Source organism: Prunus avium, chromosome 2 (assembly GCF_965620075.1).
Source record: "Prunus avium chromosome 2, drPruAviu1.hap1.1, whole genome shotgun sequence".
Lineage (NCBI taxonomy): Eukaryota > Viridiplantae > Streptophyta > Magnoliopsida > Rosales > Rosaceae > Prunus > Prunus avium.
The window spans coordinates 43,787,880-43,809,804 of NC_142285.1; the positions used below are offsets into that span (position 1 = coordinate 43,787,880).

The 21,925-nt window shown below is 39.6% G+C and overlaps 6 protein-coding genes across 6 annotated transcripts; 4 read left to right on the forward strand and 2 right to left on the reverse strand.

The window, feature by feature from the left end:
• The first annotated feature begins 56 nt into the window (after positions 1-56).
• On the forward strand, positions 57-3,138 carry LOC110749648 (fantom protein). The gene is made up of 3 exons (XM_021949798.2): positions 57-1,345; positions 2,445-2,569; positions 2,663-3,138. Exons 1-3 carry the CDS (start codon positions 491-493, stop codon positions 2,805-2,807), a joined length of 1,125 nt encoding a protein of 374 aa, XP_021805490.1. The 5' UTR covers positions 57-490; the 3' UTR covers positions 2,808-3,138.
• A 241-nt stretch (positions 3,139-3,379) lies between these two features.
• Positions 3,380-5,245, forward strand: PTAC15 (plastid transcriptionally active 15). The gene is made up of 2 exons (XM_021949756.2): positions 3,380-3,756; positions 3,841-5,245. The coding sequence occupies exons 1-2, from the start codon at positions 3,477-3,479 to the stop codon at positions 5,145-5,147; spliced, it is 1,587 nt and encodes a 528-aa protein (XP_021805448.2). The 5' UTR covers positions 3,380-3,476; the 3' UTR covers positions 5,148-5,245.
• Positions 5,246-5,355: 110 nt separating this feature from the next.
• On the reverse strand, positions 5,356-7,681 carry LOC110749613 (30S ribosomal protein). The gene is made up of 5 exons (XM_021949757.2): positions 7,246-7,681; positions 6,707-6,850; positions 6,340-6,603; positions 5,815-5,923; positions 5,356-5,725 (listed from the first exon to the last, which is right to left on the reverse strand). The coding sequence occupies exons 1-5, from the start codon at positions 7,546-7,548 to the stop codon at positions 5,595-5,597; spliced, it is 951 nt and encodes a 316-aa protein (XP_021805449.1). The 5' UTR covers positions 7,549-7,681; the 3' UTR covers positions 5,356-5,594.
• Positions 7,682-9,669: 1,988 nt separating this feature from the next.
• Positions 9,670-13,803, forward strand: PRR5 (two-component response regulator-like protein). The gene is made up of 8 exons (XM_021949786.2): positions 9,670-10,096; positions 10,760-10,921; positions 11,029-11,159; positions 11,258-11,407; positions 11,624-11,792; positions 11,888-12,230; positions 12,338-13,097; positions 13,256-13,803. The coding sequence occupies exons 1-8, from the start codon at positions 9,859-9,861 to the stop codon at positions 13,376-13,378; spliced, it is 2,076 nt and encodes a 691-aa protein (XP_021805478.1). The 5' UTR covers positions 9,670-9,858; the 3' UTR covers positions 13,379-13,803.
• A 2,600-nt stretch (positions 13,804-16,403) lies between these two features.
• LOC110749546 (Late embryogenesis abundant (LEA) hydroxyproline-rich glycoprotein family) lies at positions 16,404-17,422 on the forward strand. Its single transcript, XM_021949660.2, has one exon. It carries the CDS (start codon positions 16,558-16,560, stop codon positions 17,191-17,193), a length of 636 nt encoding a protein of 211 aa, XP_021805352.1. The 5' UTR covers positions 16,404-16,557; the 3' UTR covers positions 17,194-17,422.
• Positions 17,423-20,195: 2,773 nt separating this feature from the next.
• LOC110749671 (RING-H2 zinc finger protein) lies at positions 20,196-21,585 on the reverse strand. The gene has a single exon (XM_021949826.2). It carries the CDS (start codon positions 21,386-21,388, stop codon positions 20,528-20,530), a length of 861 nt encoding a protein of 286 aa, XP_021805518.1. The 5' UTR covers positions 21,389-21,585; the 3' UTR covers positions 20,196-20,527.
• Positions 21,586-21,925: the final 340 nt, after the last annotated feature.

Here is a 21,925-nt window from a genome sequence, read left to right on the forward strand (position 1 = left end):
GTCGGGTCCAGTCCAGCCCATTTTAAAGAGCTTGAATTTTGCCGAGTTTGGGTCTGTTTTTAAGCAGCTCTGGTTTGAGGAACAAATTCCGGAGGTCACCTCTGTCTCAGCAGCTGCAGCGCTTGAAAATAACTCCGAAGATTAGTTACCATATCTACACAGAGAATCCAACCAACTGATACCAAATCCAGTAACAATCTTTACTGAAAACTGAATCTTTTGGCCAATTTGTACTGAAAAATAAACCTCACGTGTTTCATGCTTCATAGTAAAAGTAAAAGCAACTTCACACCTACTGCCTGCCACGTAACCCATAACCCAGAACAGCCTGCGCACCTTTCAATTTTCAAGCTTTTGAGACCCAAACATAAAATTTCAAGCTTTGAACCGAAAACCTAATTTCTGCTCGTCTCCGACAGCAATTTTCGACAGTAGAAGCCCCCCCATCAAGCTCTGTCCAGTCGGCTAATCAGATCCGTCCACCTCAGCAATGCTCTGTTCGGTGCCTGCCAGCAAGTCCGGTTCGAACTGGCTGGACCGGCTCCGGTCAAACAAGGGCCTTCCAACCGACGACAATCTTGACCTCGACCACTTCCTTAGCCGAAACACAAACTCTTCCTCGGAATTCCCAACTCCCAATGTCTCATCGTCCACAGAGTCGACTCGGCCGGGTTCGGACCGAGTGGTGAATCAGTCCACGACCTCGTGCCCGAACCGAGATAACCAGGGAGAGGCATTCATCGGCCTGGTGAACAACGTTCTGTCGGAGCTATTTTTCATGGGCGGCTCCGACGAACGTTCCAAACTTTTAGGGAAAAAGATTCCTAGAAAACAAGCAAACCCCAGAGTTTGTGTCACTTCCACGACCAACTCTGACAGCAATGCTGCTACTGCAAACGCCACCGAAGATAAGAGCTCCGACTGGGGTCGAAATGACGAAAATGTCCTCGACAAAGCAGCGTGCTTGGACTCGCAAAACGGCAGCTTGATGAAGAATATGGACTTGGGAAATGTGGGTGGTGAGGAAGGTGAGGAGGTGGAAGAGGAGGAAGAGGAAGAGAAGGAGGAGTTGAGAGAGCTGAAAGGGTATTCGATCAGCGAAGTGACTGTGATCGATACGAGTTGCGGGGTTTGGAAGACGGAGAAGGTGGTGTTTAGGAGGAAGAATGTGTGGAAAGTTAGGGAGAAGAAGGCCAAAGTGAGGAAGTTCGGGAGACGTAAGAGAAAAGTGGTTGATGAGGAAGTTGGTGTTGAAGGCGGTGATGAGATTGACAAGAAGAAGGCTAAGGTTTCAGCTTTGAAGGAAGCTGATGGGGATGAATGCATAGCTCTCAAGTCCACTGAAGTAAGATTAAGATTCTGTCTTAATAATTTGTTTGATTTCTTGCTTAATTGTGCTTGTGAGTTTTTTATTATGAGTATATTTTCATTGTTTGTGTGGTGATCTTGAATTACCAGTTCTGTTTTTTCCTTTTTTGTTTTCTCATTATCACATGCTTTAATTTGTTTGGTATTGCAATGAAATTTTTGGTAAAGATATAGTATGCCAACATCATGTAAGTGGTTGGTGTCTGAAAGGGTTTTTAGATCTCAATCATGTAAGTGGTTGTGGATGGTGCAAGCATTTTGGTAGCGCAACTCAGAAGGCTTAATGCTGATTTTGTTACATTATACTTTCTATTGACTAAAATGATGCACCTTGGTGTCAAGATCTTTGTTTGCACTTTCAAATGCTACATGTGATGTCATCTCTAGTGTGATAATTCCTATACAGTTTGTGATTTCATGTGTTTTGATTTTCATGTTTGTTTCGAGTAAAGAATTTAATATGATCATTGCCTCCACTGCATTCGCATATACTGGATTATATGCTCACACTATATCTCATTTGGGTTCAGAATTCACAGAGTTGTATAAATCTAGTTCGTCTTCCGCTCATGGTTGTTTCATTTTCCTACGTTAGGCAATTTTGTTTTCATTTTGTGATATTTTGATCACTTGTTTCTTTGTTACCAATTGTAATTGGGAGTTCTATTCAGTTCATCTCCGTCCTCTTTGTTATTAGGGTAGCAGTCGAACTAATCCCTAATGATGAACTTATTTTGCTGATTTAAGTCTATGTAAGGAAGATTACTGCTAAGTTCTGCTGAGAGCATGCATGCCTCTTTGTTTCTCAGCGTTTAAATTCTGAGGCTATTGCGGCCTCCAACTTGTGCCACCTTGTGGTTCTGGATTTCATGTTGCAAGTTTTAGTTTAGCATCTAACTCTTGCATAACATAATGAAGTAACGAATCGCAGCATGATGTATAACTGTCCAAAGGGACTTCTGCTATTAATTACTTTGAAACTGTAGCATGTCATTTGATGTCATAATCGTAGAGTTTCTGTACATGTTTATATGAAACTGAGAAAGGTGTGTTTGTTGCCTTGCTTCATTGTCCAGGGACAGAATTCACAGAATGACACAAGCAATGAAGTCTGCGAGGACACACCAGATAGTCTTAAGGAAAGAGGGGAGGAATTTGGCAAAGACATGCCAGATGCTAAAAGCAAAGATGCCAAGAAAGGGCAAGTGCACTTGCAAGTTCTATCTGATTTCAATATTCTGCTGCTGCTTGTATGTAATAACGATTTATTCTGCTCTTATCGAATGTCTTGCAGGTTTCCTTTGAACAGATCACCAAGAAAAATGAAAAAGGGTGACTCCTCTGTTATACTTATTAAAGGCATTCCTACCGACAATAAAAATGGAGGAAAGCTTCTGAGAACGTGTCTCAAGGACATCCAAAAGCAATACACGGCTTGATTGATCAGTCACCATAAAAATGTTTCACTGGAAAGAGGCTGCTTAATCAATGGCGGCAGCGGTCTTTCTTTCAGTGTTTGGATTTGATTGGCCCTTTGATCTCCTTCCAGAAAGGAGTATATGCGTTTTGGTCTCACTTAGGACTTGGAGATGGTGGTGATCATGCTGCCTTGTCCTTAGGAATCAAAATGTTGTGAAATAGTGAATTCGTTCTATCATTTGTAATGCATGATAAAAAAGTATTTGCTCCGAAGGATTGTTCTGTTGTTCCGGTTCCTGCAAACCTGTTGATAGAAAATTCAATTCAATATAAGGAATCATTCTAACGAAAGATATCAGTATGTTCTGCAAAAACAAGAATGAGGTTGAAGGATGTGTCTTGCAACTTGCAAGAAGCGTTGTGTCGCTGCCTAGAATTACCTCAAAACTAAGCTGGAACTTCAAATTTGCACGATTTTGTTCAAATTGTTATTTGTAGGCCCATTGGGCCCAAAAATTAGCCACTCTAGAAATCCGTCAAGAAATAGCCCATTTAGGTATGGCCCGGACAGACACTGTCTATAAATCGTCTCACCCCCCACTAATTTCCGATGACAAACGTTAACCGTTGGTTAAGACTGTAAATAAAAAGCTCCATCTGAGCCGAGAGAAACCATTTTTATCACGAACATGGTCGCTGTATACGCTTTGTTCACGCACCCTTTTCCCTCTTCTTCTTCTGATTCTCTCTTTTCATTCCCACCATCTCCTCAGCCCACTGCTTATTTCTCACCACCTTCACTTGTTTCAACCTTCCGTAACCATGAATGGTTTTCTCTGTTAAAGTTCACTAGAACCCCGAGAGCTGAACCAAAACCATTGTTAACCCAAGTGGGTCTGCGACCCGATCAACGAATTCTTATCCAATGCCGTTACATCAGCTCCGCCACCAATGCTCTTGCCGAAATAGGTAAGCAACTCTCACAGACCTATTCTCAAACACATTGCCACAAACAAAACACAACGTGATTTTTTTTGTTATATCTTGTTACAGGGATGCTCTTCTCATTCTTTCAAGAAATTGGGATCGGCGAGGAAGAAGCCCAAATGGTTTTGGACAAAAACCCGGCACTCACGTCGACATCTTTGGATTTACTGCGTACTCGGATTCTTTCCTTCCGCTCGGTTGGAGTTGATGGCCTTGAGCTTTCTCGCTTGATTACCAAATGTCCAAGTCTATTAACAGCTGAGGAAATTGATGCTTTCCTACATTTTGTGCGCCATGATTTTGAAGGAAAGATTGAGCCGCCGCAGCTAAAGCGCCTTTTCGGTACAACAGAAGCAAGATTCTTGGTGGGTTTTGATAAAAAAGTCAGATTGCTTCTTCACCGAGGAGTTCCTCGTGAGAAGATTTTTGATGTTCTCAACAAGCTTAATTTGTATAAGGCATTGTGCCTCAAGTCAGTTGAAGAAATTGAAAGGACCATCACATTCTTGAGCCGCTTTGGTGGAGTCGACTTGATTGTGAGGCGTCCCACACTTCTCAATTATGATATGGACACCCAGCTGGTTCCAAGAGTTGGGTTTCTCACAGAGCTTAGCGGCGGAGATGAGGATGCCACAGGAACTTTGTTGGGTAAGCTCCCTGCAATTTTGAGTTACACCGTGGATCACACGAAAGGCCATGTAGAGCTATTGAGGTCGTTGGCCGGCCTAACGGATGAGCAAATATTCAAGTTTTTGCTTGTTTTCCCCAATGTGGTGAGCGCCAGCAGGGAGAGGAAATTGCGTCCGAGAATTCATTTTCTCAAGCAATGTGGGTTGAGCTCAAATGATATCTACAAGTTCTTGATTAAAGCACCCTTGTTTCTAGGCTTGTCATTTGAAGACAACCTTGCATATAAACTTGCCTTTTTGGTGAAGATTGGGTACAAATATAGAACCAAGGACATGGCTGCAGCAATGGGATCCGCCACCAGGACAAGCTGTGATAATTTGCAAAAGGTAATTGGGTTGTTCTTGAGTCATGGACTTTCGTGCGGCGACATTGTTATTATGAGCACGAAGCATCCACAGATACTGCAATACAGTCATAGTGCTATAGAGAAGAAGATGGAGTACTTGATAAACGAGATTGGTCGTGAAGTTGGAGAGTTATTGAACTTTCCGGCATTCCTTGGTTACAAACTTGATGACAGAATCAAAGCCAGGTATGAACTAAGGAAGAAGGTTTTAGGGGAAGGAATGTCACTGAATAAACTCTTAACTGTTTCGTCCGAGAGATTTTCAACAAAGAAGCCAGCATATGTTGTTGAGAATGAGAATCTCAACGAGGAAATGAAAGTTTTGTCGGATAAATAATGTACCTTCTGTACCCTTCCAAGAACAAAACCACTTCGACGTTTTGAAAAAAGAACGAGTCGACACCTTTTGACAGGTTATATATTAAATCTTTTCCATATCTGTATCAGTTTTTCTTTCGCTCTTTCTCGTTCATCCTTTTTCTCATTGATGTTATGTTAAATCTCAATTAGCATTAGGCAACTGCGAAGGAAGAGATAACTGTATATGTAATGAAAGTAAAATATGTACTATCAGCTTCCTTTGTGCTGGGCACCAATGGAATTTTGTTTGTAATTGTACATCGCAGAAACTTTCATCCATAAGTTACAAAACTATGCCTCTCAAACTCCGAATCAACGATCGTCTCATCAGGCCTCTGCCTTTAAACGCTCTGTTGCCTCCAGGAATCTAAGAGGTGATTTGAAAATGTAACTGTACAGAAGTATTGCACTTTGCTAGGCCTCTTTATTCTGCCAAGGAATGTTCTCTGGTTCGTTCTATCACCACATGCCCCGATTTCTCAGCTTTACCATTTCCTTTGGGTATAATAAGCCCATAACCTCCTTCTCTTCTTTTGTATATTATATTAATTTCACCTAAGCAAGAACAAAGAAAATTTTCAACCACTGGTTGATAGTAATCAAGAACAAAGAAAATAATGCAGCAGTGATTTTATAGTTCATACCAGTTTCTTCATTTCGGAAAGCATAGAAGTCATGATCAACATTTTCCAGTTGATCAACTGCTTCAGTGACAGTCAAAGGTGGGATGTCAAAATATTTCGTACGGACAATCTAGAACAAAAAGAAGAAAAGAATGAGTATATGATCTAGCTAGCTAACCAAAGCAGTCTAACGATTATCAGCACTATTCAACAACAACACAAAAACTCTTTTATCTCAGCAACTTTTGCATGATTGCATTGCAAAAAGAAGCAGAGTGCCAACTCAATCCCATCCTGCAGTTCTTTAAAGCAGAAACACCAGCCGTACTTACAGCAAGGCCTTTGAAAACTAAGATGAACTAACCATCCGTTTCGTATACCACAATCAACAATTTCTAATGCTGTAAGTTGCTTTTCAATTTTAGATAATAAAAAAACCATTAATAAAGAGAAGATGTAACCACAATTCAGTATAAAATGTGATATAACACATGTCAAATAAAAAACTGAATAACTTTGGAGGAAAGTAAAAGTCCAAGTGAAAACCTCGTCATTAATGAAGTCTCCTTCCTCCTCTTGGGGAACTGTCTCTTCCTCTTCCTCTTCCTCTTCCACCACTATTTGTGTTGCGGGCTCCCTAACTTTCAATCTGTTAAAACCTTTCATGTGCCGACCGTGGTCTGAGTCCTTCTCCTTGATTTTCCTCAACTTCCTCTGGATGATAGAAGAAGCCAGATCTATGCTTGCGTAAAGTGTCTCAGCTTCTTCCTCAGCCCGGAACACTCCATGCTTCTTTGTGAACAAAGTCACCTAAGCAAACACAAATACACAATGCCTAATGAACGAACCATTTATGGCGATTCCAGATAACCTAAACTATTCATGCCTGCCAATGCGCATAGGGTAATAATACCTCACATCTCCTAATCCTTGGGCCTTTTCCAAACTCTCCACCTCGAACAGACAACCGAACATCAGCTTCCCTGGCTAGGTGACTATGCTTTTGAACTGCCTTGCCAACCTTGTCTTCCACATGCTTCTTGACCGCTTCTGATAACTAAATTCACAGATAAAAATTTCTCATTCAAAGTCCACTCCTGGTATAATTAGAGAGCATTGTGGATACAAACAGCACCAGAATCAGGGTCATCATCACATCATTGATCACATGAAAAAAGCTTTGGAAGTCAACTCACCTAATCTATTTATCAGAATGGGATTTACAAAATATAACCTAGATTTCTACAAACAACATGAACGGATCATGGTAGATGTGATTTAATTCAAGTCCTCTCTGTAAGGCTTAGTCCAAAACATATACATTACAGAAAACAATGCAAACCTCACAAAATGCTTGAAAAAACCCCAAACTTTAAACTACAAGTAGAAGCAAGCACTAAATCCCGCCGCGTAAAACCAACAAGAGGTAAGGTAAGCTAAAAATTTATATACCTCCAAATTCCTTCCCTGTATGATCAACTTGACTGACGAGAGTGGGCCGTCCCAGGACATCCGTACAGAGAGTGAGTTGCCATGGCACTTGTTTGTGGGTCTAATCACAATGGAAATGGGTTTCAGATTCTTAGAGGGGTTGAAGAAAGTGGAAGAGGTAGACGATAGCGTGAAGATTTGGGGGTTTGTGAGGAGCGTCGATGAGAGAGTGGCCATTGATTGAGAAGAAGCCGAAGAGGGAGAGGGATGAAGGGGGTAAAGAAAGGATGTCTGCATCTGCAAGGAAGTAAACAGAGTAGCCATTTCGTGATTATCGCAGAGTTTAGGTTTGGGATAAGTTTCTGGTAGTGTTTGGATAGATGGAAAGTTGAAAGGAAAATGAAAGAAAATACTACTAGTGGGGGCAAGAGGAGAGGGGTTTTAGGAGCGCAGAGTTATGGGTTCTAGAGATGACAGAGAAATGGGATATTCAATGTCACACGTGGCAATTCCACACATTATCCACTTCATCTTGTACAGTAAAAATCTTAACCGCATATCTTGTGTACTTACGTGATTGGACGGTGTAGATTGGATGGTGTCCTTTGCATTTTCTTTGGCGGATTCAATGCCTCAAAGAGGGGGACCCACCGACACGTGTTTGTGTTATAGTAATGGGCCTGATGGCTCGTGGTTATGGTTTTAGGGGTTGGATCCCTCGTCCCAACCCATTTGTTGTCCGAATCCTTCCCATTCGGATAAGGCATGTCTCTAGATACTTTTAGTCCCCAACATGTTATATGGCAGACCACATAAATATCTTTCTGTCGCGTCAGAATTATGTGTCAAGTTGGAATTTTTATCTCTTTTTTTTCATTATTGAAAAAAATAAATAATAAAAAACCGGAGGTGGCCCGTCCCAATTGATTTTTCCGGGCCTGTCCCATCTTAATTCCAACTTCCAACTGAATAGCCCAAACCCACTTTTCCATCTTGGTTCCACCTATGCACATGTTAACTCCTCTGTATTAGACAAATTAAGGTTTAATTTTTATATCCGTTCATAAGACCTTTATTTAGTGGTTTTTATTTTTCTAATAGTAGAAGAATACACAAATTTAAATCCGTCATCTAAGTACATTAATATAGAACAGTGAAGTAAATTGGTAATACCCAAGGGGTTTGGTCTAGTGGATATCCTGGCTAGGCCTGCAAGTGGGCGAATGTTAGCTGGCTTCAGTGAGGTCCAGCGTTCGAATCCCACCTTGTGAAAAACACCCCCTGGGGAGAGTCAAATCCGTTCAGGTCTACGACTCGGAGTGGTTGCTCACTTGCTATTACCAAAAAAAAAGTAAATTGGTAATTATTTTATGCAAACAAAGAGTATGGTTTAAGGAAAAGAAACAACAAAAAATTGAAATTGAAAATGAAGCGATGTGTCAAGATGACCATCACACACACAGTTTACAAAGCTTTTGAGGGTACGGGGACTGAATGCATGGATGGATGCCATGTTGCATGGATGGAGGATATGGGGACTGAATGCATGGATGGATGCCATGTAGCACGGGGCAATGGCCCCCATGAAAGAAAAAAAGAGAGTAAATGGAGGGGTCCTTGATCTTTATCCTTTACTCATCTTTGTCTTCATCCCATTAAACTAATATTATATTCGCTATAATGAAGGATTTAGAGTCACTAATGTCGGTTTAGAAATGCTTTAATTTAACTAATATTATATTCCCTATAATGAAGGATTTAGAGTCACTAATGTCGGTTTAGAAATGCTTTAATTTAACCCATTAATAAATAAATAAATAAATAAATACTTGAATCCAATGGCAATGTGGGTATTTATATATTAATAGAATTCGTCAACTGCCTTTACCCAATCACAGCCTAACAACCACACATTTTATATGCCCTAATAGTCAAGCGAGTACAGCCTCTCCTCTGAGATTGCCAAATTCATTATGAAAAAATGAACCTCCACAGTCCCCACTCCACCCAATTGCTCGCTCCATTGACTACTTTAGAGTTCAAGGCCACAAAATGAACTTCCACCCACTAGTGCTCCACGTGTCTCAATCCTGTCCATCGGATCCATCGCCTCCTCCTCATGCACTCAAAAATATCTGCCAAAGATCTTAATATTATATCTTCCCTCCAGGGACCCACAACCTTGCCACCTGTCTCCAAGCAAAAAATCTTCCGAGAAAAATATGATTTCTTTTAAATCTGGACCACCAAATGCACAAGCCAATGACGCCTCGCCTTTTGATCAATCTATGGCCCTAGTCTTAGATTGGGTTGATGACGTGGCACCACTAGGTCCCACCCTGAACAGTTGTTCCAGATATTTTCCTCTCTCGTGGTAGGTTGAGATATTTAACACCGTTAGATTTCATGGGAATCGGTATCATCGCCGTCCGATTACCTTCACTAAACTTTGGACTGAGAATTCAGATATTTTTTTAGCAGGGAAAAAGTTCTCCCCTTTAAGCAAAGGATTGAGAAATTGAGAATTCGAATTCTCCAGCTGCTTTACTGAGACACAAAAAGACTCTCTGTTTCCTCCGTGGGTTCAACCAACGTGAGACAAACAGAAGAAACACACAGAGAAGAAAATAGAAAATGGGTGAGGCGGTGCTGAGTAGTGAGGACATGGAAGCGAAACTGAAAGCAGAGGCTGAAGCGAAGAAAGACAGGGTAGAGTCGGAGAAGAAGGATGGGGGTGAGTGTGATTCTTCAGTTGGGACAATGAGGTGGGATAAGCTGTTGCCTACCATGAACATGAGGGTCTTGTTGGTCGAAGCTGATGACTCCACCAGGCATATTATAGCTGCGCTTCTTAGGAAATGTAGCTACAGAGGTCAGTGGCTCTTTTCTTTCTTGGCTGCTCTGCTGTGCTGTTGTTGCTTTTGCTTAAACTCTTGGTTTTGTTCAATTATCTAGCGTCTTTTGCTAAATAATCATAATCAACTAGGTTGTTTTTGTTTTTGTTTTTGGCGATCGTTGATTGTGAATTTGTTGGTGTTAGTTAAGCCTGTGTTCATCTAATGAGTTAGATGACTTGCTTTTTTTCTTTTTTTTCTTTTCTCTCTTAATTATAAAGATTAGGTATTCTATTTCTGGGCCTGTGCGGATGAATAATTGAAGAATTTTGTTGAAATAGCTTGAAGTTGAAGCCTGTGCTGACAAGGAACATAGGCCAATAGTAGTAAATTTGTTTAGAATTAACCATATCCAGGAAGACGTCTAGTTCTAAGTTCTAATTACAGTGAGAGAATGATTTCTTTCTACTTTCACGTGTCCCGAGTTTATTGAATAAAGGGGTTAATGGTTCAAGTCACTCCTTTTGGCATTTGCTGCTTCTTGTTAGTAGTACAGATAATATACTGCAGATTTTATCGCTAAAAGGCTTATACTTTCTGTTAAAGCAAGAAACTTTTTAGGCTAGTGTTATTAAGGGTCTGTGTTAAGGCTGACACATTACTTATTGAACTTCATATGGACCTTGTTTTTGTTTGAGCAGTTGCTGCTGTACCTGACGGCTTAAAAGCTTGGGAGATACTGAAGGCACGACCGCATAACATAGACCTCATACTGACAGAAATAGATCTGCCGTCAATATCTGGATTCGCTTTGCTTTCGCTAATCATGGACCATGAGATCTGCAAAAACATTCCTGTTATAAGTACGTTTTACAAAACAAATAATTGTGAATATGACATATAACTGATTTGATTTTTCACCGCAGTGGTGTTTAACAAAAGAATTTGCACTTCTTTTTTTATCTTGCAGTGATGTCCTCTCAAGATTCAATTAGCACAGTTTACAAATGCATGATGCGAGGTGTTTCTGATTATCTAGTTAAGCCTATCAGGAAGAATGAGCTGACAAATCTATGGCAGCATGTTTGGAGGAGACAATCTGTATGCCTTCTCAACTTTCTGTTCTTTCTTTAGTTTAGTTTGGAGATCTTGTCTTACTGTTTCTGACTAAACCTTTATTCAATTTTATTGTCAATCAGTTAACCAGAAATTGCCCCCAGGATGAGAGTGTTGGACAACAAAAAAATGAAGCCACTTCTGAAAATGATGCGGCAAGCAATCATTCAAGTGGCTATGGGGCATCTGTTCAAAGAAACAAGGAGAACATGGAAAAAGGGACCGATTCTCAGGTTTGTGTTTCATATTTTGTACATGGCACAGAGAAAGCATTAATTAGCATGTATTTAAATGCCTTGTAAAGTGGACTGACAACCCTTCAAGCAAGTGTAGAATTGTAATGACCAACCTATCATAATGCCCAGAATGCTTGATGTATGTGTAAATCAATTTAGGTTGGCTACATGAAGTTTTCGGTAGACTGACCGCATGCTTTCTGTCTCTTGTAGAGCTCTTGCACGAAGCCGGACTTCGAAACTGAGAGTGCCCCCGTGGATATGCAGGAATTTTCGCAGCAAATACAGGGCAAAATTTTTCTGGGTGACTTGAGAATGCAAAAAGATGAAGCAAACATCAATTTTTGCGAGAAATTGGTTATGCACGAAAATGCAGCTAGAGGTATTACAGCTTTACCTTTCCAATTTAGTAGCTTCTTGTCTATTCAGTCTGGTAGGAAGGCCCATTAACATTTTACAATGTGTCTATCAAATTAGGGCCAACTGTTGATGCCTATGAGGACATGGACACAGCAATTTCACTAGGCGAGGGTGTCAGTCCAGAAAGTCATAGGAGGGATGCTAATATGGCTAGTGAAGCTTGTGACAATAACGATCTCCTTGTCAACTCTTCTAAAGATGCCACTGACTTTTTTGGAGTATTTAATAATTATCCAAACAGAAACCAGAGAAATTCTTCTTCAAGTAATAGACCTAGAACTTTTGATTCTGCTCTACACTTGGATCTCTCCTTGAGAAGATCTGATTCCAGTGGCTTTGAGAATCAAACTACTGAGAAAAGGCATACTCTTGGCCATTCTAATGCCTCAGCCTTTTCAAGGTGAGTTTCCATTTTCATTTTCTGCACTTGATTTTTGTGAATTGTGCACATCAGTTTACTCGTTCACTGGACTTATTTTCTAATTCAATCAATGATCCATCTTGCAGATACATCAACAGGCCAATGCAGCCCCAGAGTACAACACTGGCTGGTGTTTGTGATGAACAAAAGGCACATGAAACTAAATTTGAAAAGCAAGCATCCAATACAAATGCTGATTGTGATACTCCTGGTACAGCTTCAAGTATTCCCAGGAGTATTATCACTCTAGCTACAGGACAATCTAACCAATCTGAAATTGGAACGTCATGCCATGAGCAGAGACTATTTCCTCTTCCAGTTCCTGTGAAAGGTATAAGGTTTAATAATCTAGGCAATGGGTATGGTACTGCACTGCCTCCAATGTTTTGTACACAATCAAGTCCATCACCAATGCCAAGTTCAGCTGCCCAGCAGGAATCCTCATTCCTAATGAATGCATTTTATCCGGCAAATCTTCAAAAAGATAAATCTGAGCAAGTATTCGGCACACTGTATCAACATGCCAAAGCTCCCATGGACCAAACTTTGCACAATCAGGATCAAAGATTTGATGAGGACCGAGGGCATATTTCTTCAACAACAGATCAGAGTGCAAGTAGTAGTTTCTGTAATGGTACTGCAGGTCATCTTAGTACCATGGGGTATGGAAGTGCTTGTGGAAGTAATAGCAATGTTGATCAGGGAGCTATATTTAGGACTGCTCCAGAGAGCAAGAATGAAGATAATTTCTTTACTCACAGTGGAAATTCTCATCGGTCCATCCAAAGAGAAGCAGCTCTAAACAAGTTCCGCTTGAAGCGGAAAGATAGATGCTATGACAAGAAGGTACATCAATATCTTCGTTATCCTTTCTATAATGACTCTCACATTTACTACTACCATTGCTTCTCTCCCAAAACCCCAGTCCCCAAAAAAGACAAAAGATTTTCAAACCAAACGACGCTGTAATTCTATAATTCCTTAACGAGATTTTTGATTCACAGGTTCGTTACGAGAGCAGAAAGAAACTTGCAGAGCAGCGTCCCAGAATAAAAGGGCAGTTTGTTCGTCAAGTGAATACTGATCCTTCACCTGCAGAAGCTGATGTCAATACATATGATAGTTAACTACATAGTTTCTTGTACTTAAAGTGAATTAAGATAGCAGGATGAGTAGTATAGCTCCGGTACACCTGCAGAAGTTTTTGAATCTGATACCAAGAAGCAAAGATGAAGAGAAAAATATAGGCCTGAAGATGCTTCTGACACCACTTCCATGTTCATCTTGTTTGTGGATATCCATTATTAACTCATATTATCACCGTATCCCTTGTAAAATAGGGCTGTAAATTTTTTTTTCCTTTTAAATTTCCATAGGGCTGCTTTAGTCATTCTTTCCATGTTTGTTATCGCGTAGGTTTGTTCATTCAGAATTTCAAATCTTAGTTGATATACAGACTTCATTTATACTTATCTTCTTGTAATTTGAGACGGCGAGAAGGAGAAGTGTTTCATTTGACAAAGGGAATTACCAAAATCAGTGTTTTATACTTTATAGTGATTATTTAGTGCCCCTTCGAACAGCTTAAATGGGTGTTGTTTTCAAACAGTGACGTCTTTAAGTGCTTAATAAATATAGAAAATTAGTTAAATATAAATTCTGATTGGGGTGAACGAAAAGCGATTTCTCCACTGCAATTCCAATTCATAAATATCATTTTCTACCAGCAATAGATAGATACGTCTTTGGGTACAGCCTCCACTATTGCTGCGTGCTGCACTATTGTCCAAACAAAGACTTCTCAAAGTCGTCCATGTCATCAAAATGATCATGCCTTCTTCCCACTAATTGTGGTTGGTAATTTCCCATAAGGGGTAGCCCAATTCAAAAGTTCGAAACAAGTGTTAGTTTATGGGCAACCAACTCAAAGGCTTTTCTTGTACTAATAACCCATCATGAATGAATAAAAGTCATGCCGGGATGAAATTGTGCATATCTGGTTTAGCTTTGGAGGTGAAATAATGTTGGCATTTGAAGATATCAGGATACAAAAATACAAATGCATATAAACAAGAGTCAGTCTCATCACCACCAGCAGTTTGCTGGTGATCTATCAGATTCTTAGCTCTGGTTATCTTCCCAATGGAATGATTTTAGGGCCAACTAAAAAGTGACCCAACACACACTCCACAAATCTGGATTGGCTGAAGGCGATGGTGGTGGAGCCAAAGGGCTACTATCATGTGCCCCATTTGAACATGTTTATCTCTAAACAATCAATGAAATGAAAAGCCAAAAAATAATTTTTTTTTCTTTCCCTGTTCTATAATCAAAGTCATAAAGGGACTTTTTTTTTGGACCCGGATCGAAGAAATAAGCAAAATTTAAGAGGAAAGAAAAACTTTTATTAGATGAGTAGATGAGAAATCACTAAGGTGATGTTCTTTCTCTTGAGACTTTGTTGAAGGGCTCAAAACCTGAAAAAGTTTCAAAAAAGCAAAAACCAAACACCTCTCAATTTCAAACGATTGAGCTACTGTAAGCCTGCAAGTCTTGTATAATATTCTCTTCAAGATTCTTAACAGGAGGGTCCCTCATAATAATAAACCAAACCAAAACCAGTGGTATTTTTCTGCCAAACCCTAGTTTTCTCAAGTATTCACATCCAATGGAACTGACCCCAACTTTGGTGTCAACAATTTTTCCCGAGTATTCACATCGAACGGCCAATGAAGGTTCATCAACTAACAGTCTTCTACCATACATGGCCTTTCCTTAACATAAAAGTAACAGCTACAAAAAGTCATAATAAACCAAGAAATGAATGATTGATGATGTTTCCCAGTGATTTCCAAAAAGCCTGTTTACAGATTCTCCATGTCTTCTCTCCTTTTGAACTCCTTCTGATGCACAGCTCAATAATTTTTTTATTTTTAAAAAGCCCGGAACTTGAAAACTCTCAGTCTCTATACTTAAGCAAGGTTGCACCTTTAGTTAATTATATTTTAATCCCTAATCACAATTTTTTAATGACCATCTTGCATTTACTAGAAATAGGGAGGACAAATTTCTCACTCATGTTCAATCAACAAGAAAAGGCTATCAGCTATTGGCTATGCTATCTCTTATTGCACTTTTATAAATTAAAAGCCTTCACTTTCCTCTCAATTATTCCAAAAGTTTCTCCAATCTCTGATTCTGGCTAAGACAGATATTCTTCGTATCCTCTGCTTTTGATCATCATGGTAGCTCTAATTCACATTATAATTCTTGTTAAAGCATAATAGGATATGAGAAGTGTACATAAATAAATTAAACTAATAAAATTGGTTGCATGGCTTCTCTAAGATAGCAGCACAGAGCCTGTATATTCATGAATCATGTTTATTTGTCTTCATATTGACTGATTTTATACCCTGGATTCAATAACCACTGTGATTGCCATGCAGATGAAAATAACAAAAAGACAATGAATGAAATGAAGAGGAGCCTCGAATATTCATGAATCAATCAAGGCATATTATAAAAAGGCAAATTGATTACTCTGTTTTCCTAATTAACAAGAAATTATCTTCTTAAGTCCTAAGTTGTTTTCAACTCTAAAGCCGCAAAGGGGTTTACTGAAGTAGCACGACTTTCTGCATTTTTCCTGTCATTCTCACTGCGCACTATTCAAACATGCAACTTTTTGCAATTGCAAGTTAGTAAGTTGGCGAATATATGTAGCAACCTATCTAATTTGCTTTTAGGAAAAGGCTAAGCTCGCTCCCCACACCGGCTTGGCCCATTCATAAATCATGCCAGAACAACCCTACCAGATGTGTTGGATTGATACACATCAAGGATTCGAACATGGCCAACATTAATGGATGTTCTAATAATCCAATGGTTGATTATATGATTTACGCAAACACCTAATATTTTCTTTTTAGATATCTAAAAGTGTGTGCTATACTGCTAACCGCTAATCTAAAATCACACATCCATACACGAATCCTCCTAATTAAATTAATAATAGTACAAAATTACGATTTAACAACATAACATATTAAAGGTTAATACCTAAACATTTTAATTGAACTTTTAAATTCGGAGGGCATTCCAGAAGTTTACAAGTAAATATATTACAGCCAAGTCCGGAGGAGCTGCCAGTCAAAAGTCCAAGAGAGAGCAAAATTATTGCTACTTTCTGCTTCCTAGTGCTCTCTTTATTAACCCCATCATCTCCCTCCTCTTGCTTAGCCCTGTAAACCTTCTCTCTCTCTCTCTCTCTCTCTGAAAACCAATCTCTTATCTCTTCCTGCAAATGTCTCAAGCCCTCACAAAATCTCCTAAACACTGTGGCAATAAGCAAGGACTGAACATTGGAAAGCTCTACAAGAAGCTATTCCTGGTATTCTCTACACTTTCCACCACAATTCTGTCTATCATATTACTTGTTTGGCTTATCCTGCACCCCACCAAACCAGAGTTCTCACTCAAAGAAGCCGATATCTACCAGCTCAACCTCTCAGGCGGCCACCTTCTCAACTCCTCTGTTCAGCTCACTCTGCTTTCCAAGAACCCAAACCAGAAAGTTGGGATTTACTACGACGAGCTTAAAGTGTATGCTGCGTACAAGGGTCAACAAATCACTGTTTACACTTCTCTTCCTCCCTTCTACCAAGGACATCAAGACAGCAATGTCTTGACAGCTTCTTTGGTGGGAACGGGTCTGCCTGTGGCTCCCTCCTTTGGTTATGAAGTAGGGCGTGACCAAACGGCTGGTAGACTGGTTTTAAACCTCAAAGTGATCGGGAGGCTTCGATGGAAGGTCGGGACTTGGGTCTCCGGGAAGTACAGAGTGAACGTGGACTGTCTTGCTGTCATGGCTTTTGGTCCTTCTATCCCAACTGGTCCACTCACTTCAAGGCAAGGAACTCAGTGTTCTACCACCGTCTGAAATACTGCTTGATCTACTTCTAACATGACATCATTACTAGCCTGCCTACATTGAGTTGTTCATTTTTTTTATTTCTATATATTGATTGGTTTTTGATTAATATTTGGTTGATCACGTATGTATCTTGCTCTGTTCCTCTGAAGTGTTTGTAAATTAGCAATCATATATGATTGATATATAGGACTGCATGTATTGATCATATATAAGTGAGAATGAAAAGCTTGCCTAACTCTATTGTATCTTAAGGCTAAAGGTGATGGGTAGAAATACATAGAAATTAAGGCCAGAGGTGATGAGAAGAGAAACTCAGAAATGGGTTGATGCCATAGATTCTTTTTTGAGTAGTGGGTTTAATTTTGGGAAGGCAAGGATGGATGAGGAGTTGTTGCTGTTCTGCTTTGCTACTTTGCTACTTTGCTACTTTGCTACTTTGCTTGTGCTTGTGGGCATGAGGAGGAGAAAGGAAGGATTGCCGGAAAAAGACATAAAAGAGGTAATGATAGGTGAGATGCCAACAAGAAAAAGAAGAGAAAAAGGAGAGAAATCCATTATTTTCTTCGTTAAGGAATCTCCAAATTTACACTTCAACCCTTGCCTTTAAATTAGCAATCACATGAAAATGGCTTAATGCATATATGGACTCTTTCTTTGCCTCTTTTGGCAGAATCTTTATGTGAAATATACTGTATCTTCCTTGAAGCTTGACTTGGAAATTTATACGGCTTTTGTCTATTGAATATACTGCAGAAATGTGCTAATTCTGGGCAGAAAACTCATTTGATTTTACTTCTTTTTTCTCTCTCTTGGCTCTTTCCAAGTAAACTAGGATTAGTCAACTCATTGACCGCTTTAAAATTATAATCGAATTTTTTTGGGTAACAAGGGAACTGCCCAACAGAGACTTCAATAGATTATAGGAGCAAATCAAATGTATGACAAATAGTAATATGCTTTGGCTTTACAGCTTTACAGCCTTTTGAGGGAGGAGGAAGTGGATGCATTTTCACCTTTGACCGCCTCCAGTTTGATTAACTTTGAAATTAACCTTTTTGGTTCCTTCAATTAGCAAATTAACCTTAGATGGCAGGTGAAAGCGACAAATGATAGCTAATAAATCAGAGTATTATTAGTTCACACTCAAGCACTGCACTGCACTACCATCTTGGCATCTTGGCATCTTGCAACACAGAAACTCTTCAATACTTGAAAATTTAAGATGCTGACAAAAAAAGCTTTCCCTGCGTCTTCAAAAGCAAAAGGAAACAAATAATTCTAAACCCAAAAGAAAAAATCTGGTTCCACAAATTTCAAAAGTAACACTACTTTTTAAGGATACGAAAGAAAGCTAGCGTCTCCTTGCCTGATATGTTCCCCACACAATGACTGAATAGCTTAAAGAACCTCACAAACTTCACGACAAAACTGCTTTTGGAAATGCGTTTCACCATCCATCCGGTAATTCAATCAAGACCATAAATTTTACAAGAAAACTACAAGAGTGACTTCATTTCCACAAGCTTATTGACACAACGGAAGCAGATTTTTATGTCCTTCCACAACATAAAGAGCCATCCAATCCAACTTTATTTCCCCAGACAGAGAAACAGCGCCATGTGGGAGTCAGGGAGGGAGAAGCACACTAAAAACAGAGAGCTCAAAGCATGCCAACAAAATCAAATTCTACTTGTTTTTCTTCCATCATCTTAAACATGATTTCCTTTCATACAAAACTAACTGCTACTGCATATGAATAGGCCTAAATTCAAACTTAACTTGCCATACACACAAAAATTAGCATAGTGTCCGAACTACAAGGACTCGAAACCCTGCCTCTGTTACTCACAGCCTATGAATCCTTCTGCTATGTAGTAATGCAATGCATTTTACAGGCACAATAGAATCGTGAAATGCTAAAGTTCAAGATGAAACACAAATGATTTGAGTTAATAAAATGTCAACATTCTACAGACAAATACTGCAACAGTTGTTAGTTGACACACAAGTTAATGAACAACAAGGTAATCGATCTTAAGTAGGCAACAACCAACCAAAGGTCCATCTCTATGGTAAAACTTCCAATAAGCTGATCCAGATTCAAGGGTGACCATGAACTGGAAGGAAGATTTCTATATATCCAAATTATTATATCAGCATACTGAATAAGAATACTAAAATCCATTTCCAATCTTGAAGCGAGGGACATAAAGGATTCAAGATCTAGACATAACCAAACACTAAATGGGATATTCAAGACCTTTGAGTGCATATGTTATATATATATATATATAACTCATATTCAACTACAGAACTCAAAGGGAATGATTTGTAGCGCCAGTTCCTAAAAAGAAAGTGAAGCTGTAGATAGAAATCACTGGAATACTTCTCCCTCTATCTATATCTATATCAACTAGCTGCCTCTGCTACTATACTCTTAACCTGCATTTGAACCTCCATTCCTGACTAAAGGATTTATGACATTTCGAGACAAGCTATTAAAAACTGTAAACAAGGGCTAAGTTAACGCAACACCAATTTATTTTAACCACAATCTCTTTGCTCTCACTTAAACGCAAGTAAACCAACACCTTCGTCAAGTATTCATTTGTAGATTATCAAATGATTAAATCATTGACAGAGTTCATTGGGTACGACTAACTGGTCAATCCAATGCCTTTAATTTACTCAAATTCAAGCTGTTGCCAGTATGCTTCTTTGTTTAAGTGGTCTCATTCATTTAATTTGCAAACTCAGAGATCTATGACTGTCAGCCTTCTATCACATGCTTCCCCAAAAAACCATTATTGGATCCTAAGGCCAATGCATTCTCAAGTCCCTCTACACGTGTGAGTATGTGACTAGTAATCAACTCCCAAAAGACAAACAAAACAAGGAGTTTGACATTGAATCATCAAGTCAGAAATCGTGCACACTAAAACCTGCAAGGAAAACATGGAGATATACGGCTGAAGCAAAAATTACCACAACCACGCAATCTTAAAACATACAAGAAAGTTTGTACTTTTCTTCATTACTGATTCAAAGCAAAAGTAATACATATATCCGAACTGAAAACTGAATCAAGCAGTTCTCTCAAATGGTAAAAAAGACATGAACTACGCAATAAATTGTAGCTAAAAAGCTCATAACATTATCTTACAGGATTTTTAAGGTTAAGTATCTTAATAAGACCTACATCATACCTACTCTAACCCAGCAATTGAAAGAAACATACCATTACTGCATTACAATGTGAATTTGTGAAGAAGCCTTTTTTTTTTCTGAATCAAGACTACAAAAAAAGTCACGAAATTGAGCTCAAGCTCAGAAAACCAAATCAAGATCTTACTGAATTAAGACTAACCCATTTCCAAAAATGCTTCTTGACAGACACAGCCTCGTGAGCAATACTCATCTCTCCGCAATTCGCATACTCATGCTCCTCCTCAGTGCAAAACTCTCCTTCTGGTAAACCATCCACCCAAGCATCCACCGAATGCAAAACGTAGCATGCCGGCAAGCCCGGATACGACGCCGAATGACGCTCCTCCACCTTCTTCTCATACGAACCCGGAACAATTTTTAGAATGCCAATATTTCCCGAATCTTTCACCGACCCATTTAAAATCGAACCGAGCTCTTCCATAACCGCCCGGTTCGCTGCCGATTCGGGGTCCTCGCCGGGTTTCATTTTCTCCGACAAGGGCCGGCCTCGGCTTCGGACGCTACCGTCCGATAATTCTTGGTGGGCTTCGACCAAGACCCGGAATTTATCGTCGATTATCCGTACCGTGACGACGTGAACAGTTCGAACCGGAGGGGTTGAGTCGGCTAGAGAGCTTTCGCCTTCGGAGAGCTCGAGCCAGAGGTTGTGGACGTTTTTGGTGCCGGGCTTGACCCCCCACGAGGCCAGAGAGTCAGAGAGCAGGCGCGGCTTGAGCCAGTCGGAGAGGGACTGTGGGGTGGCGAAGTGGTGGAGGGACATGATGGGGATTTTGAGAAAGCGGCGAGGGGAGGAAGGGAAATGAAGAAATGGGGTTTTGGAGAAGAGGGTAGCTCTGGTGGTGGAGGAAGAGAAGAGGAAACAGAAGGAGAGGGCCGTGAGGAGGAGATCGGGTAGGGTTGGGAGGTTGTTGTTGGGGTTTTGGAGTAGGTTGGTGTGGTTGTTTCTGATTGGTGGTTGCGGCGGCGGTGGCATGTCAACAATTATGAAGATGATAATAACAACAATGGTGGTTCATGTTTGATCGAAAGAATGACGGAATTTTGGTGATGAGGCCCATTCTCTGTGTCTGTGAGTCAACAAGAAGATGGAGAAGACGAAAACAGGAAAAATAAGAGGTGGGAATTTGAGGGCATCAGTATCGTATATTATTCTCATTTTTATTCGCGCTACGTTTCTTCGGCTATTTTGGAGTAGATCAATTTATTAATAAATAAATAAAAAACAACAACAAGAACAATCAATCAAGAATATATGAATATTTGACCCAAAAAAGAGACTATATGAATATCCTCTATTAAAAAAAAATAAGACTATATGAATATCATGCATTTATCAAGTTGACATAATACAGATACGAAAGAGCTTGTAGCTTAAGTAATGATGAACATTTATCATATATTATTCTCATTTTTATTCGCTCTACATTTCTTCGGCTATTTTGGAGTAGATCAATTTATTAATAAATAAATAAATAAATAAACAACAACAAAAACAATCAATCAAAAATAT